Here is a 19,795-nt window from a genome sequence, read left to right as displayed (position 1 = left end):
TTGTGGGTCAACATCGATCTAGGTGTGGGACTTGGCTACAATAGGTTTTTCTTGTGGATAATCTGTTATCTTGTTGAATTTTCTTAGCAATTATGTCTGACAAAAAGCTTGGAGTTGTTTCTGATATAGTTCCGCTGGTTTCAAAAATCACGGAACATAAGTTAAATGGAATTAATTCTCTTGATTGGAACAATACTATTGAATTATATCTGTTCAGTATTTCTATGGATGGCCATCTGACTGATGATCCACCTACGGATGCCTCTAAATTGTCTTGGATGAGAGAGGATGCTCGCTTGTATATACAGATCCGTAATTCTATTGATAGTGAGGTGGTTGGTCTGGTTACTCATTGTAAGACAGTAAAACAATTAATGAACTATTTACAGTTCTTATATTCTGGAAAAGGAAATTGCTCTCGTATCTATGATGTTTGCAAGAATTTTTACAGGGCAGATAAAGGAGACAAGTCTCTCACCAGTTATTTTATGGACTTCAAGAAAGCATATGAAGAGCTCAATATGCTGCTTCCCTTCAGTTGTGATGTGGAGGAACAACGAAATCAGCGAGAGAAGATGGCGGTTATGAGTTTTCTAGCCGGTCTTCCGTCTGAATTTGAGACTGCTAAATCTCAAATTCTTTCCGGTTCAGAAATTTCCAGTCTAGAAGATGCTTTTCGAAGGGTTCTCCGTACAGAGAATACGTTACCTGTTCTATCTACTCAGCCTAACAGTGTTCTTCTTAGCCGAACTACCACAACTGATTCAGGAAGACAACACTACAAGAGTAATGGCAACAGTAAGAGCATGGGGTCGGGGCCCAACCACTCTGATAAGAATACTAGCAATCATGGACAGGAGCAAGGAGAAATTGTATGTCACTACTGTCATAAACCAGGTCATATCAAGCGAGACTGTCGGAAGCTGCAGTATAAGAAGGCTCACTCTGCCCATATTGCATCTAGTTGTGCGACCTCTGACAAGCATGTTACAATATCTGCGGATGAGTATGCTAGATTGACTCAGTTTCAAGAAACAGTGAAACAGCCATCCGGTCATGTTACTGCTCCTGTCGAGACAGGTAAACCCACTGCATGTCTTGTTTCCTCTTCTCCAAAATGGGTCATTGATTCTGGTGCTACTGATCACATGACAGGTACTCCTAGTTTACTTTCTAACTTTCAGCCACATAAATCTATCACTCCTGTTACTTTAGCCGATGGTTCAACATCCAGTGTTATTGGGTCTGGAACCACTAAGCCCACATCATCTCTCCATTTATCATCTGTTATGAGTCTACCACAACTATTTTTTAATCTGATTTCTGTCAGCAAACTTACTCGTGCTCTTAATTATTGTGTCTCATTTTTTCCTGGTTATTGTTCATTTCAGGATCTCATGACGAAGAAGATTATTGGTGAGGGACATGAGTCTGACGGTCTCTACATTCTTGATACACCGAAACCAGGGTCTATAGCTTGTGCTGGAACAATCTCTCCTTTTGAAGCACATTGTCGATTGGGTCATCCTTCACTTTCTATGTTGAAGAAACTTTGTCCTCAGTTTTCAAACATTACTTCATTAGATTGTGAGTCTTGTCAGTTTGCTAAACATCATCGTCTTAGTTCTAGTCCTAGAATCAATAAGCGAGCTACTGCTCCCTTCGAGTTAGTACATTCTGATGTTTGGGGTCCTTGTCCAGTTACCTCTAAAACTGGTTTCAGATATTTTGTTACCTTTGTGGATGATTATTCTAGAATGACATGGCTTTATTTGATGCAAAGTCGCTCAGAACTATTTCTTCACTTTTCTTCCTTTTGTGCTGAAATTCGAACCCAATTTGGTAAACCTGTACAAATTTTACGAAGTGATAATGCAAAAGAATATGTTTCAAGCAGTTTTCAGAAATACATGCTTGAGCAGGGTATTCTTCATCAGACCTCTTGTGTTGACACCCCTTCTCAAAATGGGGTTGCCGAGAGAAAGAATAGACGCCTTCTTGAAACTGCTCGAGCTTTGTTATTTCAAATGAAGGTTCCTAAATATTTCTGGGCTAATGCTCTATCTACTGCTTGTTTTCTAATTAATCGTATGCCTTCCTCTATTTTGTCTGGTAATACTCCTTTCCACACTCTATTTCCAAATAAACAGTTGTTTCCTATAGAACCAAAGATATTCGGTTGTACTTGTTTTGTTCGGGATGTTCGTCCTCAAGTTACAAAACTTGATCCTAAGTCCTTAAAGTGTATGTTTCTGGGTTATTCTCGCATGCAAAAAGGGTATCGTTGTTATTGTTCTAGTCTTGGTAAGTATCTTGTGTCTGCTGATGTTACTTTTTTGGAACAAACACCTTTATCTTCATCTTCAGGCTCTTCAAGTTCTGTGAGTCCAGGGGAGGATGATGATTTGTTAATCTATAGTGTCATACCAAATTCGGGTCCGCCTCCTTCTACACCGGTTAAGCCTCCCATCAACTATACCTACTCACGTCGGGCACATCAGCCCAGTTCTGACTTGGTCCTTGAGTCTCCAGAATCATGTCCTGATGAACCAGTCTCTTTGTCATCAGATCCGGCTGCCAACGATGATCTTGATCTCCCTATTGCTCACAGAAAAGGTAAACGTGCATGTACTTATCCAATCTCTTCAGTTGTTTCCTACCATCATTTGTCTTCCTTTTCTTGTGCTTTTCTTACATCTCTAGACACTGTTTCTGTACCTAAGACTGTTCGAGAGGCATTAGCTCATCCCGGATGGCGGACTGCTATGATTGAGGAAATGAATGCTCTAGATGTCAATGGAACATGGACTTTGGTTACCTTACCTGCAGGTAAACAAGCCATTGGGTGTAAATGGGTGTTTACTGTCAAAATGAATTCTGATGGCTCCATTTCTCGATTGAAAGCTCGACTTGTTGCTAAAGGATATGCTCAAATTTACACAGGTAGCGACTCTAGCGGAATTTCGTCTCTAAAGTCCTTTCTTCATACTCAGTTCTATACCAAAGACTTGGGGATGTTAAAGTATTTCTTGGGAGTTGAAGTTAGCAGGAGTAAGAAGGGAATCTTTCTATCACAGAGAAAGTATGTACTTGATTTACTGTCGGAGTCGGGAAAGTTGGGTGCTAAACCATGTAGTACCCCAATGGTTCCTAATTTACAATTAACCAAAGAAGGTGAATTGTGTGCAGATCCTGAGAGGTACAGAAGACTAATCGGAAAGTTGAATTATCTTACTGTGACACGTCCTGATATTGCTTATTCAGTGAGTGTGTTAAGCCAATATATGTCCTCACCAACTGTTGACCATTGGAAAGCAGTCGAACAAGTTTTGCACTATTTAAAATGTGCTCCTGGACGTGGAATCCTATATGGCAATCATGGTCATACTAGGATTGAATGTTTTTCAGATTCAGATTGGGCAGGGTGTAAGGAAGATAGGAGATCTACTTCAGGATATTGTGTTTTTGTTGGGGGAAATTTGGTCTCATGGAAGAGTAAGAAATAGAATGTCGTCTCACGATCCAGTGCGGAAACTGAATATAGAGCTATGGCCAAGTCTGTGTGTGAAGTCATATGGGTATATCAGCTCCTTAGTGAAGTAGGAATTAAGGTCTCAGTACCTGCCAAGCTATGGTGTGATAATCAAGCTGCACTTCACATTGCTTCCAATCCAGTCTTTCATGAACGAACGAAACACATTGAGATTGATTGTCATTTCGTTCATGAAAAGATCCAACAAGGTTTGATCACTACAGGTTATGTGAAGACTGGAGAACAATTAGGTGATATATTCACAAAAGCTCTTAACGGGGTCCGGGTTGATTATCTATGTAACAAGCTGGGCATGATTAATATCTATGCTCCAGCTTGAGGGGGAGTGTTACAGATTATATGCAGGATGATTTGTAGGGATTAGATGTTACAGATTATATGCAGGTTGATTTGTAGGGATTAGATAGCTGTCACAGATTGATATAGGCTGATTTGTAGGGATTAGATAGCTAACAAATGTAGGCTAGTTTGTAGCCTAAATTATAGGAATTAGAGGACTGATTTATTGTAATAGGATATCTTCCTATTATAGGATGTCTATACCTGTATATATACCCTTACGATTGATGAATAAAAATATGGGGAATTTATTCTCTTCCTCTAAAATTCACAGTTTTTAATCACCAAGGTGAATATGAAATATTGATTGCTTGTTTGACATGTATACCCGACCTGTATTGGGACCCGACTACGCCGATCAAGTGTAGTACTCATTGGTTATATGAGTCGAATCTGGAATAAGCATAATTGAACAGGTCTGGATTCGGAATATTCAATTCTAGCCTAAACCTGACTCATTGATAGGCCTAGTAGCATCCAATATATCCTTCCCCCAAGTGGTCAGCAAGGTTGTGTTCAATGTCTTATGTTACCTTGCATTCATTTCAAAATAATTTCCATGCTCAAAGCTTTGAGCTTACAGAGCTACCAAGGCAAAGACGAGAACAATTTTACTTTCTATTAACACAATGATAACTAATATTTATGTCTCAAGGAAGGGTACAACTAATCAAAACAAATCCCACCAAATAGAGTTAGGATCAATTTCTTCTATTAACTGGGGCTAAGATTTTATATGAATCCGATCGCCATCCAAGCTAGTCAAGGATGTATTCACATACATGTGATAGTTTCAATTGGTCAAATCGCGAGTACTCATGCTAAGGAGTTCAAATCATTATTTCACGCAATAATTCAAGTTTTAATCATGATGTCCAAGAGTAAATTAGAACAAAAATGCAATTGGACTTAAGGGCCTCACAATCAAAACCTAGTTTGAGTTGAGGAAAATGCAGGTCTAATGGATTTGTGACCCGGTCTATGCGCAGATCATCCATGTGGATTGGGTCCAGAATTCCCCATTTCGCATTTGCTCTGCATTGTTTCTAGAGTGAATCTGGCTTGAAATCCGTGGAAGAATCTGATTGTGAATTCAGTTTGTTAATTTTTAGGTTTTTTTCTAATTTTTACTCAATTTGTTAGGATTTTGTTTAATTACTTAATTGTTGATTATTAGAAATAAAATGGTTAGCTATGTTAGCTATTTGTGCCACTAGATTAGTAGTCTAAGCAGAATAAATGATGTAATACATGTCCGGTTAAGATTTGGGTTAGTTTAGTAATTTGGCCTGCAATAAGTCTTATTTTCAGTTGTAATGGAAGCAGACTTGATAATCAAGATTAAGAGTTTTCCCTTGGTTTCTTGGGAATTATTCTTGAATTCGTCTTGAGCATGTATTGGTGTTTTCAATTTGACTTATCAATCAAGGTCCGCACTTGATTGTGGCATTTTCTACCTTATACCAAGGTTCTTCAATTATTCTTTGACATCGGGTTAAGATAATATCAAGGTTTGTATGTTAGGGCTCTTGTTCGGTCAAGGTCTCTGCAACCCTAAACTTGTCCATAAAATGATCTTGTGGCTTGTCTAGATATCGAGTTTTGTCACTCTTGGTGAGATTTGTATCAGGATTGAGTTCAAGTTCTACAAAAAAACTCAACTTCTACTCTACATTCAATTTAAAGCGTCTAGCCTGCTTTGTTTGCTAGATTTTTCTAATGGATACCCAATAGACACTAATTAATACCTAAATTACAACTAACTTACCATGTTAATAGACAAAGTGATAATGAATGCATCCCCTTGCATTTATATACTTTTTCGAATTATCTACATTTTTCTAAAAATTAACATTTGAAATCCTTTTAATGAGTGCCAACTGGTACCCGTTGGCCATCATTCTTTGTTTTCAAATTTAAATTCAACTTTTTCTTATAATTTTGCATAATTAAAACTCAAATCCTTACATTAACTTAATAATACTGCAAAGCGACAAACGTATTTAAGGTAATCACACATGAACAATTTGAGCTTGCTCATGAGTCTTGGAGTTGAATATTTCATGGTCAAATTTTAATTATATTTAATTATTGAGGGAAAGCTTTTGTTTCTATTCAATTCAGGCACAGATAATTTAATATAAACTCAAGTTTTATGCAACCTAAATCAAGGATTTTGTTTTACCCACTATGCAATTAAAGAAATTTGGAGCCCTATGCTATTCACCTATATAGAGAGTTGAAAAATAGAGAAGTTGAAGGCACTCATTCATACTTTACGTTTGTTAACAAAATGTCATACTTTATTAGGCTTGAAAGATGAATCATGCTATTTGAAATTCAAATTGAGTTGGACTCGATTAGAGCTCTAAAGACCTTAATGTCCTTAATCCTTTAGTTTTGATGGTTAGCAAAACAAATGATAAAATAGCTAATGGTTTAAATGAGTTTTATGATAGACTACACTCAAGGATACAAGAATTGCACCATCAGAAAAGAGAAAAAAAGAAAAGAAAAATGAGCCAAAAGCTAGAAAATGATCTCCACTAAATGTCTCTTTACAAATTAGGTGAAACAATAACTGAAGTACATTGGTGGCAAATATGGTGTGAGTTTGATTCAGCCACCAATGTACTTCGATTATTGTTTCACGTAATTTGTAAAGAGACACTTAGTGGAGATCATTTTCTAGCTTTTGGCTCGTTTTTCTTTTTCTTTTTTTTTCTCTTTTCTGATGGTGCAATTCTTGTATCCTTGAGTGTAGCCTATCATAAAACTCATTTAAACCATTAGCTATTTTATCATTTGTTTTGCTAACCATCAAAACTAAAGGATTAAGGACAATAAGGTCTTTTCTGCCACCAATGTACTTCGATTATTGTTTCACCTAATTTGTAAAGAGACACTTAGCGGAGAAACGAGAGACTTGAAAAAAGTTCAGGAATGGATGTAGGCTCAAGAACGGTGGCCGGACCACTATAAATCGTTTATGTTTGATCTTTCTTTTCCTATCGTTTATTTTCACAAGTGATTCTTGAATTTGAATTTAATTTCTGCTTTATCTTTTTAAACTCCACTCCTTGTCAAGGTTGCACTAGAGCTAACATGCTTGTTTGAGTTTAGTTCACCAACTAGTCAAACCATGGTTGAATAACATTTTGTGTTTAATAAACTTTTAAATTTGATTCAAACTTGGCTCGATTAGCATAAAAATGAAATTTTACATATAAAAATATTCAAAATACTTGAACTAGAATACATAAAAGCTCATTCAACCTTAACTCAAGAAGTGAACAAGCCAAATTTGAACATAATTTTAAGCTCATCAAAATAATCAAATAACCTTGTGTACATATTTGTTTAGATTTGTTTACAAAATAATCAAATAAACTTGTGTTCATAATAAACCTTAAACTTGTGTTCATAACAAACCTTGACTTAAGAAGTAAAGAAGTCAAATTTCAGCATAATTTTAAGCTCATCCAAATAACCAAAAAAATTTGTGTTCATATTTGTTTGGATCCGTTTACACCGTTATACTTTATGGCCAAAAAGTGGAGAGGCAAAAGTGAGTTGTTTTAGTAAAATGAAATCGAACTTGTGAAAAGGTGGGTATATTGGATACAACGTTATCATTTCAATTGAGTGAAGGAAGAAAGGCCGTTGAAAAGCAACTCTTAAAGGATACTTTTTCCATTTGCTGTACAGATATTGGACTAGACTTACCTGTCCCACTTCGTGTTCTTAATTTTTATTTTTCCTTTTTTGTACATTGCAAGCAATTAAATCTAAATTCCATGCTAGACTAATTAATTACTGCTAGCCAGAGTTGCTTTCTTTCTAAATTTTGGTTTGCATTTCTTTTTTGTACTTCCACAATATTAAATAAGCAAATATAAATCATACACGTATTAGCATCACACCAATATCTTGGGGTGCTGTATATTTGATTTTTTTTGATTTTTTTTTCAATTTGTTTGAAGAATTTGGTAAGACTGGCTAATGATTAAAACAAAAAAAAATGTTTGCAACAATAAAATTACAAAAGAGAAAAAAAAGGAACTATGGCCTTTGAAACACATTTAGACACATACTACAAAAAATTATATGCAGTAGAGAATTACAAAATCATTTTAAAAAATACAACAACAAAAAAAGAAATATAAAAATTATTATAAAAGTATCATGACAGTGAATGAAATCGAAACTATTCAACTCTTTTATCATTTATATAATAAAAAAAAAAAGAACCATCTAGATAAAAGGAGAAGGGAGGAAAGAGGATTAGAATATGATGACTCTAAGATGAATTTTATTTCATTTTTTTCAATTAACGTAATTTCTGTATTATTTGATCTCGACGGATACAAAATTAGTAAAATTTTAAAATTTATTAATTCATTCTTCTGACAAAAAAATTAATTCATTCAATTAAGTAGGCTAAAATTTAGCCTACGTGCGGGGGATTATCGTCGAACTGATGTCATTATCTGGTGTAAAGCACCTAAGGAGAAACGAAAGTGGGTCCAATTCCAACATTGAAGGCTCCACACCATTTGATATCGTGGTCCCACCCAAGTGTGGAGTCTTCGAGGTGATCATTTGTCCCACGTGTAATAGTGGCTTCAAATCCGTGTAGCATGTTCCATCACCGCACCACTCACCGTTTTGTAAATTTAAGGGGACTTTAATCCACAAGCCCTTGTCTTTTTCAGAAATTATGGTAGGACTCCAAAATTTTGTCACCATTGTCTAGAATATTTTTGAGTTTGTTTCTCCAACTTGAACTAATACAAACTTGTTATTGTTACACGTTTAAAGGGCAACATGACGAAAATGATCACTGACATTTTCTAATTTTTTTTACCTTAAACTCCTTGTATTAAAATGATGTAACATGGTCACTCAAATATGTAAAATGTAGTAATATGGTCCCAAAATGTAATTTTGACTGATTTCTTTCCTATGATTTTCTTGAACCTTGAATTGACACCTTGAGTGGGAAGAACTGAGCGTGTTTGAATTGTCCATTATTTCACTTTATTTACACGTACTGATTTGTTTGGATTATCAACATATTTTTTAATTATATTTTTATTTCACATACATCATATCAAAAAAGTGCTACAGTATTTTTTTACAAAATTATCTCAAATAATTTACAATCCAAATACTGTTTTGTATCATTTTTAGTGCGGGTGATTGAGATAGTTTGTCATTTTTATAACTAAATATTTAAAACTTAAATGACACTGAAAAGCAATTTTTTGTGGCAAGATCAATGCTAAGGTCACCATCTTAAAACAAATTAAAGAAAAAGAGACCGTACAATAACTAAAGTACAAATGAAAAGTATAAGAGAAAGTTTGTATTGGGAGTTGTCATATTTCAAAGCAAATTTTACAATAAAAGTTTCAAACCACTATGCGACAACAAATAACATCAAAGACCATAATTTTGGTAATAAGTAATAAACAATCTCCTTCCGAGTGATAGAATAAAGTAATAGTGAAGAAAAATGTTTAAAACAAAGATTTAGTAATAAATAAGGGTGGATAATTTTTAGGAAAAGGTATACTAATTCAAACAAAAAATGTAAATTTTGCTTAATTGTTTAGAATTGCAGTTTTACACAATTTTGTGACGAGCATATACTTTTTTCATTGTATTTTTCCTTTATGTTTATTGATATATATATATATATATATATTGTTTAGCTTCTTTTTTAAAATTTTCAAATGGTTTTTTAATGTCATTCTTTTTGTACAGTTCAATTCAAAATTCAAAATAATCAAACAATATAATAAGTCATTCATAAAAATCAAGAAGATGATCCCTCACATTAAAAAAAATTAGAAAATTCTCAAATTAAAATATGTTGTAAGATAGGCCTCATATATGTAAATTGATTAATTTAGTCCCAACTTGGCTGATCTAAGTGAGAACTCAGAACTTATGTTAGGATTGCATTTTGAACCATTTTGCATCTTTCACATGTGATGAACTAAAACAATTTTCATCAAACTTGAGTTACTATTTCCGTCATTTAGTGGGTGGCGTTTTATGCCGGCAATTGCATCTCTCCCGGATACGTCATTTCTACAAGATAGTAAAAGATGTTCCATGGAGAAGGATTTTATCTAATGCCAGCCTTGTCTGTATTGTAGTTTCTTGCAGACAAAATTTTATATTGTTTATAAATATATTTTCAATCATATTTTTACATCATATACGTTAAAACATCACAATATATTTTTTTAAATAAAAAACTCCTAAAAATGATAATCAAAACACGAGATGGTCACTAGTTATTGTTTCATTGAATTTGCTTCACTAATAGTAGAGTCATGATTCGACTTTGATCGTTATGGATTAATATTAAGATTAAGTCTTAGTTCTAGATAGGTAGATCTAATTTTAACAGCTACAATAATAATAATGAAAATGACCCTTAATCTAATGTTTAACGTAGATGTTTCAAAACTTAAAAGTTATGTGTTTAAATTTTCCGTCATTCTCACCGCTTGAAAAATTTATTATAGACATTTTTCCTCTTCATTTCGTTTGCTAAATTCCAGTTTTCTTTTAAACTATTTCTCTCACCGTTTGTTAATTCCTACCCTGCCTTTGCTAGACTTTTTTGGGAAAGAAAAAGATGGTTCACTTTTTTTTTCTTTTTCTTTTGGGAAATTTGCCACATTGGTTCCTAATATTTTCACAAAAAACTTTTTTAGTTCCTAACATTTAAAATCAACTATAATAGTTCCTAACATATAAATTATGAGCCAGTTTGGTTCTAATGCTCGTATTTACTCATTTTTCTGGCTAAAAATAGCACATCGGCATAATTTCAATGGCAAAATCAGAAACATTCGTTAATCCCTAATTTTGCATCCCTCAAACTCTTCCACCACTTCTTCAATTGGTCCTCGCGAGTTGAGTATATGGTTGCACAAGCTAAGAGAATCAAGACTTGAAGCACGTATCAAGGAGCTTGAAAATGCGCTCCAGAACAACCAAAACGAATTCCATTCTCTGGAACCACAATCATCACGTCTCTTGACTTTGCGTATAGCGACGGAGAATCATTATCAACCCCAGAAAGTCCTTATCAGCTCTGCCAAAATGCTACAAATACGTTGGACGAGGCGAAAGGAGGGGCGAGCAAAGTGATAGGAAAAGATCCAGAGGCTAACTATGCGCGGTATTAATCCCGAACCCATTAACAAGAACTTTCCTTACTTGAGAGAGAACTGGATGACGTCCCAAAGAGTAGAGATGATGGGTTCATTACTCGGTGCAAACAAAAGATCCAGTACCTCCTTTTAGATCGACTGAGACCCCTGAAAATGTAGTTATGAAGAAGCATTGCAGCAAAAGATGGTGGAAATTTTGAAGAAATATACAGATGGTTGGGAGGCTACTTGACAGCACAGATTTGTAGGACAAAATTAGGGATTAACGGATGTTTCCGATTTTGCCTTTGAAATTATGCCGGTGTGCTATTTTTAGCCGGAAAAAGGAGCAAATACGAGCATTAGAGCCAAACTGGCTCATAATTTATATGTTAGGAACTATTCTGGCTGATTTTAAATGTCAGGGACTAAAAATTTTTTTTTGAAAATGTTAGGGACCAATTTGGCAAATTTCCCTTTTCTTTTTGACCCTTGCTGTGCAGTGTGCAGGTATTTATCGCTTAGACGTGTTTTCCATTTTTTGTTTTTTGGGCGGGTAAACTCTTTTCCGCCGAATAAACATTGCTGGAAAAAAAAAATTAATTAATTATTCGATAAGCGTGTACTATAAGATATGTTCTCCCAACCCCCAACTCCCCGGTTCTCTCTGCTCTCGAACTCGCTCTGTTATAGATAGAAAGAAAATGAGAAAAATGGAAATAATAAAAATGATGATAATATGCAAATGATCTCTTCTTGTAGAGTCCTTCTTCCCTCTGCCTCTGCCATGGCGGCCTCCTCTTTCCCTCGTTCCGCGGTTTGTTTCTCTCCTCCACTATCTCTGTACTTCTTCGTTCATCTTTTTTTTAACTGGAGAAAAAAAAATTAGACAAAATGAAATCTTTTCTAATTTTTCATATTTCTTACTGTTTTATGATTTCAGAACTGATAATTAGGGTTTGAGCTATAAGATTGGAGACTGGGAAAGTTTAATCTATGTAGAGGAGAATTTATTTATTTTAAGTGAAGGCAAAGAAATAATGAAAACGAAATTGTAACGAAATCCAGAAAAGACGGAATCGAACTGTTTCTTTTCTTTTTAATCCTTTTTTTTTTTTTTTAGTTTTAGCCTTTTGTTTTTCTTTACCTCCAAATATTGTAAAAATGCTTGAAAGAAGAAGATGAAATAAATATTAACACTTTACTGGAGAAAGGCGTGATTTTAACTTTTTTTTTTTTCAACATTGTTTTTAATGATAGATATAATACCTCTATGCTCTAGTATGAATATTTCTTTGTATCTATAATTATTATTTTTTAATGGATAATGCATTTTTCTAATGAGATTATTGAAAAAGGTATGAGTTTTAATCATGTAGTCACTGAGAAGGTAAATTAATGGGATTTTTTTTTCGTCAGTATAATTGCAAGATCTTATATTCTATTCAGTGCCTCTAGACTCAAGATTGAATGCTTCTTTGTTTCTGTATATTTTATTCTTTTTGATTTGTGATTTCGTTAATTAGTTGTACTATCTGTTTCGTTGGTTGGATGATTGGATCTTATTAATGATAATAGACGGCGGGGAAGGGGTCACTTGGCGTATGGCCAGGGATGGCGCAACTGAGCATTAGAAAGAATCTTGTGTATGGATTGATGCGGTTGTTCTCGATGCCATTCAAAACATTGCGTGGAGTTAGTAGCAGAACTCTTGGTGTTTCTCGTTTTTGCAGCATTAACAATATGTCCTCCACCCTCCAAATTGAATTGGTGAGCTCCACTTCTTTTCAGAGGGTTGATAAAGATGTATTCAGACCGTCCTATATTGCTTGGAATCTAATTAGAGGTTGTTGGATGCAGTTGTAGCCCTGTGCATTTTGTACTGAAGTTGGTATCAAATTGTGTTTGTAGTAATTAGCCCAAAATTGTGCCTTTTCATGAAATAAGGCTCCTAGTGCCCTCTTCATTGGTTTTCAGAACATTATCTGGTGAACATATAGTAACATTTGTAGTTGATTGTTTGCAAATTTGCTCGTTTGTAATTCGTCTTGCTGTTTCTTGTGATCAGATACCATGCCTTAGGGACAACTATGCATACTTAATACATGACACAGATACTGGGACTGTTGGAGTAGTTGATCCTTCAGAAGCTGTACCTGTGATAGATGCATTGGACAGGAACAATCGGAATTTGACTTATATACTGAACACTCACCATCACTATGATCACACTGGTGGGAACATGGAGTTAAAAGAAAGGTACGGGGCAAAGGTATGATGATCATATCTTCCTTTAGTGCAGGAAGAATCAGAATTTGAGGATTGAAGAAATTGAATAATATGATACATGTATGCATGAAATTCTTCAGTTCTTAGTGGCCAATTTTCATTATTTCAATACTGATTGTGTTCATATTGCTGTGGCCGGAACTACCCTTGCCCAACTTGCACTTCTTATTGATTGTCTTTATATGTCACCGTATGCATGCTGAAGCTTCTTTGTTACTTGGTTACAGTCCACCCCTAAGTTGATGCAGGAAGTAAGGTTCTGTTGAAGGACCATCCCAACTCATACCTTCTTCGATGAAACTAAACAATCTGCGAAGTGAGCTTTCCTCGAGGAAGTTGCTATCACTCCCCCCCCCCCTGCCCGCGGTTAGAGTAGTTAGACAGAGACTTGCTCCTCTCATCCACCTTGACTGTCTGAATCTTATAAAACAAACATTTGCCTTCCCAAAATAAGGGAAGATTTAGTTGGAATTTGACTGCTTCACTTTCTGCAGAAATGAAGAAAACAAAGGATTGATGGATGGTTTTAATTAATTTGGCTGGAGAACAGGTCATTGAAATCTTGACGAGTTGACTACTTGTTTTGGAAGTCTCTGTTTGGAATGTACGCTACGTTATGTTAGGCACAATCTTGATTTGACATCTGTCCCTGAATCATAGTATTCCTACATGATAGTGTAGACTGAGCGGCTTTGTACATTCTGATCCCTATAAATAGACTGGATCTTGGTTTTGGCACAAGTTTTGTAACGCGTCCCTATGTTTTAGGGGTAACTTTATAATGTGTATAGTAGCAAAAGGATTGGTTGAATGGTATCCACTGGAATTTTATTGAAAGACCTATTATATGGTATTCTTCCAGTGGATCTTTTTGGAAGCATATACTGGGGAATTTTTCTGGCCCTGAGTTAATTAGATTTTTTTTCCTTCTTTTTTTGGGGGGGGGGGGGGGGAGGGTGTGGTGCGTGGGGTTTATCTGGTCAAGTGGTGTTCACAGTTAATACACTGAAGACTGTATGAAACTTAGTAGAAGTCCTGTAAATGGATGTTTTAGGTTGAGTATAGACCTTTTTGGAACTGGTTTCTGGGGACTTTTTCTGGCTCCAAGTAAGTACATGTGCAGAGTTTTGTCTGATTTCGAGATGATCATGCCCATTATGCAGAAAAGTATGTTCCTTGAGATGGTGGAATGTTTGGAAGAATGTTTGGAATGGACTTCTCTCCTCCCTTTCCTGTATGAAGTTTCAAAAACAAAAGTTTGGGGCTTGTGGTCCAACACTCAACATAGTTAAATAACCCTATAATTGGATCTAGAAGCTTATCTAGCCTCATTAGCCCTGTAGTAGAAGGGCAAAATAAGAGCAATTGAAAAGGGCTTCACCAAAAAGATCCCTGATCTGATTTGTTTCACGAGAAACATGCTGAAAATAGAGGTTTTGAATTTGTACAAGCCTGGTAACATCTTGAAGAGAACGCATAATTACTATAGGTCCCCAATTTTGTATTTTTTAAAGGCCAGATGGGACCTGAAAATCCATCTGAACCAAGACTTTGTCAAAACCCAACTGGGAAATAAGTTATTATACTTTCCAGTTAGGCCAAGGCTCCTTCTTGGCCTTGACCGAAAAAGTGGCAGCAACGTCGCCCTTATCATCCTTTACAGCTCCTTCATGCCTAGCTAACCACACATTAAACTTGATCATCTGTTTATATGAACACAACGGTTAGACTTTTCAAATGCCTCGATTTGACAAACCATTTGTTCTTATGATTATGTATATCATTTACTGTTATGAGTTGAGTTATTATCTTATAGTATGGAGACTCTGCCCACCTGATCTTCAAAATGAACCATTTGTTTATATGTTCTCAATTAAAGTAGAATAATTAAGATGACAATGTTACTGCAGATGTGAATGCCTTATGGTTAGGTGTATTTCTGCTTCTGTTTCCTGTGTATCATTACTATGGAAACTTCCCTTCTTTCTGGAGTTACATTGATCTTCCCTCAGGTTGTCTTATTATGCCATGTACATATGTCCAAATTCTCATGGTAGGTAAAATTATTTTTTGGTTTATATTCGCACGTAAAATGCTTTTAGAGATGGGAAGGTGGTTGTGACTGAAATATAACCTTTAAAACACTTAAAATGCAACTTTTGATGTAAATCGTTTGCTTTGAGATGTCATGGAAGTCCTTGTGCTTTAAAAAATATTCAGGGGGGTCATGTAATTTTGTTATTGTTTTAGTTATGATATCTAGTACTGGGAGTCGAGATACTGACCTGACTGTTATTTTAGGTAATTGGATCCGGAGTAGACCAGGATAGAATTCCTGGAATTGATATTGCATTGAATGATGGTGATAATTGGAAGTTCGCAAGCCATGAGGTGCTCATCATGGATACTCCTGGTCATACACGAGGTGGTTTTGATATCTTGTTTCATAGTGGATTTTTCTAATGTTGACATGGAAATTTTAGTTATTCTTTTATGTTCTTTGCAGTAAATCAAACTTGTTCACTGTTAATATTATTATGTGGAGTTACAAATGATTAGAATGGTTGCATCAGTTCCACCCATTTGTTTGTATGCTGCATTTTTTTTTTTAATTTCTTGATATGCATGAAATATTTTCTTTGTATTGAATGTTCAAGCCCTTGGTAACTGGTATCATTACAAAGGGTAGTGAAAAGCTGTTTTAAGCTTAATGCTTACCCCAACAGAATTTATTTTCAGGAAGTGATGACTCAAGGCAAAAGTAAAAACTCTGTATTTTTAATAGCATAAGTGAAGATGAAAAATATTGGACGTGCTTAACTGACCATGAATGATATTTGCAATTTTTTAAATTTGTCTTGGTACTTGTGCCTTTTAAGTTTTCTTTTTCTTTTCTTTTTTTTTTTTAAATCCCCTTCTTCCCTTGAATTGCTACCCTAAATAAAAAGATATTTATGATACAGTAGACGGTGTCGGTACTGTTGAAGAACAAAAAGATAAATTCTGCTAAGATTGCAATTGTTTTAAACACTTTGAAGTTAAGTATATAAAGTTACTACATAGTCCCCCTTTTTAACTTATGTTTCTACTGAATCATCAAACGCAGAAACATCCCACAGGCAAGGTTTTGGCTTTGCCACTGGATTTGAAGCTCATCGTGTTCTTTTTGCCCTTCTTGTGATGCAAGTGCTGCTATTTTTGAAAGTAATGGAAAAAAAAAATTCAAGCCTACCTTTGGGTGCTACCTCCAAACCTACTGTTTATACACCAAATCAGAAGTAGTGTTGTAATAGTTTGTTTAGAGCAATAAAGACGATATGAAAAATAAGTTTGATTCATTCCCAAGAGTAGCACATCTGGTGGTGGAATATTCGATGATTACTGTGTGAAGAAAGATATGCTAAATGATAGAGAAATAACTCCTCTGTTTCTTATCTCTGTGTGATTCCAAAAAACATTAGCTTCCTTCTAAGAGAATATTGGCTTAATATTGTATCAATTAGGTTGCATATTGTTTTAGCTGATAGTTTACAAGGTATTTAGTCAAATATTGGTTAAGAATGAACCTGCCATTATAGTGTCTTCTGATGTCTAAATGATAGATTTTTTCTGTTCCAAAAGTATTTCCTGATAACAAAATTCTTCTATGTTGACTCAAACCTGAATATTTTTCTTATCAAATAAAACAGGCCATATTAGTTTCTACTTCCCTGGATCAAAGTCAATATTCACCGGAGATACTTTGTTCAGTTTATCATGTGGCAAGCTCTTCGAAGGAACTCCTGATGAGGTAATTGTGCTTTAAATTGGTTATGCTTTTTTCTGAGTATGAAGTCCTTACCTTCATTTCATTGTCATCATACTTCTGTTAATAGCATCTCTACTTTATGTAATTTATTCTGTCAACCTATATTTACTGCTTTAATTTCCTTGGAATGTAATTAGAAGTATGGCAAAGATTGAAATTCTTGACAGTAGCTGTACTTTTACCAGGTTTGATTTCTGAGCTGTAGTTGTAGACAAAAACAGTTCCATGGGTCTAGTGGTTGCTTTGTTTGGGTTTTATTCTTGGTCCACATGTTTGTTTACAAGGAAAGGAACCAAGTTGCATTTCGCCTTTATGGTCAGCTTAGGTAATTTTTGGCATCTGTTTAGTATTCTTGCCCTATGACCAAATGACTTTATGGGTAAAATTTTGGGCTTTTGGAAGGAACAAGCCAAGGGAGATCCTGTTCCATGTTACTTGGGGTGAAATACGTTTGGTAACAGTGGGAGCAATTTCTTGGACACGTTTCATGAATGCAGTTGTAGTTTGAGATGGAATTCTCTCTCTTTGTATAGTGCTCAAGCTTTTGGTTTTTGTGCACATTAGTTGCTTGACATGTCAAAAAATTGGCAAATGATCATCGTTCAGGTTTTTTCATTTTAATTTATACATTTTCTTTTGGGTGGAAGATTAAAGGATTATCTTCTTGTTTGCATATGTACTACTAGCCTTTCTTGTAGAATGTTCCTCCCTTCTCAAAAAGAATCTTATGTTATTATAAGCAAATGGGAAATGATAAAAATAAAAAAAAAAGGAAATGTGGGGTGTTGGGTGTCCAATCAATTATTGGTAGGACAAGTTGAGTAGCTATGTTGGCATGCCATCCAGAGATGTGCGAGAGTAACAATCTATGGTACAAGTTTTGGTTGTGCATGACACAATTATTCAGATTTGAGCCAAAATGATGCAGCACCATGGAGGCCATGGTGATTATATTTATTTTGGAACTTCCGCTTAGACGCACAAGAATTTATGAATATGAGAGAGCAGAAGTATGAACATTAAAAGGAGGATGCAAGAAAGGGGGTGGAAGAACCTGATGTTAGAAATAGGAATCCTGGCATTGATTTCCCTGGGAATGTTATCAATTTCAAAGACAGCCACCAACATACTCTCATCTACTTGAGTCCAACATAATTATATTTCATTCTGATCTATCCTGAAGCTATGACAACGGATACTTTTTTCGGCAACCAGATTTGGGGCTGAAATTCATAATTTTTAAGCAAACTTCATTGCTTAGCAAGCTTAATTAATAGGGAACTAAAAGATATAAGTTCTAGGAAGCAAATTTGGATTTTATACGTTAAAGATTAGTGTATGCAGCCAAACGTGACTTTAACACCTACATTTGAGTTGACAAAGATCCTAAACTCAGAAATTGCATGGGGGGATATTTGTAGATTAAAACAGCCGATTCTGATATTTGTTATTCTTCACCATTTATGTTGCAGATGCTCTCTTCCTTGAGGAAGATAATGTCTTTGCCAGATGACACAAGCATTTACTGTGGTCATGAGTATACACTGGTATGTCATGGTCATTGAACCATTGATTATAAATATTTTAGGTCTAAACAACATATATTTGCTCTCTGCTCTTTGAAATTTCTCTGTACTTGCATTGTTCTCCAATGTAATTTCTCAAAATGCACAAGCCTTGAGTGGTTCTTAACGTACAACATGCTACTGGCAGAGTAATTCAAAGTTTGCACTATCAATAGAACCGGGTAACAAAGAATTGCAATCCTATGCTGCTGAAGTCAACCACCTCCGAGACAAGGGCATGCCAACAGTAATTTCTGGACTTGTTTCCTTTTTATGTTCTATCTTGTTACTTCTTTTTTGGAGCACTAAATAACCACTTGATTTACATGTTCTTTAATATAATGTTGTACATAGCATGTTATTGGGGTGGCAAAAGTTCGGGTCGTCTGGAGTGTTTTTTCCCTAGGATTTTCATCCTCGTGTTATTGCCAGACTTTTAACTAAGAAAATATTGATGAGCTCAGCTCTGTCTGAATGTTTGATCAGATTCCAACCACTCTTGGTAAGGAGAAATTATGCAATCCATTTCTTCGTACTTCAAGCATGGAAATCCGGCGGTCATTGAAGATTCCACCTGCTGCAAATGATGCAGAAGCATTGGGCATAATCCGGCAAGCGAAGGATAATTTTTAGGGCCTAAACTTGGCAGTTTTCATCGGATTCACTAGTGCAAACAAAGAGAGCATTCAATGCCACCTTGTAAACAAGTGACAACTATTGTGTACATTCTAGCTTTGCTCTTGTGTGTGCTGGGAATGTTGATTGCATCTGTCCTTGAAATTGCTAGATAAAAATTGGTTCATGTCAATGATTTCGAACCTCTTTATTTTGAAAGAATAATTCATGGTTCCAATTTTTCTCTTCTTTGTTCCAATTAGCTTTTAAATCTACCTTACAATTCACAACTGAAATTTTAATTGCATACGTCTAACGGTTATTAACAGAGTTCACAGGAGTTACAATGCCAAATTTATTCTAATAAGCAAATGACAACTGTTTGTGTCCGTATTTAGCTTTACACGTATGTGTACTGAAAATTTGATTCCATCTATTTATGAAATTACTG

General features: G+C 35.2%; 1 protein-coding gene across 2 annotated transcripts; it reads left to right on the top strand.

Moving 5' to 3' along the window:
* Nucleotides 1-11,715: 11,715 nt before the first annotated feature.
* On the top strand, nt 11,716-19,590 carry LOC113734931 (probable hydroxyacylglutathione hydrolase 2, chloroplastic). Of its 2 annotated transcripts, none has more exons than XM_027261709.2 (8): nt 11,716-11,884; nt 12,646-12,837; nt 13,136-13,339; nt 15,658-15,781; nt 17,046-17,146; nt 18,637-18,711; nt 18,878-18,976; nt 19,194-19,349. In XM_027261709.2, exons 1-8 carry the CDS (start codon nt 11,807-11,809, stop codon nt 19,209-19,211), a joined length of 891 nt encoding a protein of 296 aa, XP_027117510.1. In that variant the 5' UTR covers nt 11,716-11,806; the 3' UTR covers nt 19,212-19,349. The 2 variants fall into 2 exon arrangements, with proteins under 2 accessions (XP_027117510.1, XP_027117509.1); XM_027261708.2 differs by having other exon boundaries at nt 11,717-11,884; nt 19,216-19,590.
* The last annotated feature ends 205 nt before the right edge of the window (nt 19,591-19,795 follow it).

Source organism: Coffea arabica, chromosome 3c, assembly GCF_036785885.1.
Source record: "Coffea arabica cultivar ET-39 chromosome 3c, Coffea Arabica ET-39 HiFi, whole genome shotgun sequence".
In the NCBI taxonomy this organism is placed as follows: Eukaryota; Viridiplantae; Streptophyta; class Magnoliopsida; order Gentianales; family Rubiaceae; genus Coffea; species Coffea arabica.
This window is presented reverse-complemented; position numbering and strand designations above follow the sequence as displayed.

Coding starts and splice junctions, on each gene's coding strand:
- LOC113734931 (XM_027261708.2), top strand. CDS start 11,807: ATGCAAATGATCTCTTCTTGTAGAGTCCTTCTTCCCTCTGCCTCTGCC. Junction 11,885..12,645: donor CCTCTTTCCCTCGTTCCGCG/GTTTGTTTCTCT, acceptor TAATGATAATAG/ACGGCGGGGAAGGGGTCACT. Junction 17,147..18,636: donor TCGAAGGAACTCCTGATGAG/GTAATTGTGCTT, acceptor TTTATGTTGCAG/ATGCTCTCTTCCTTGAGGAA.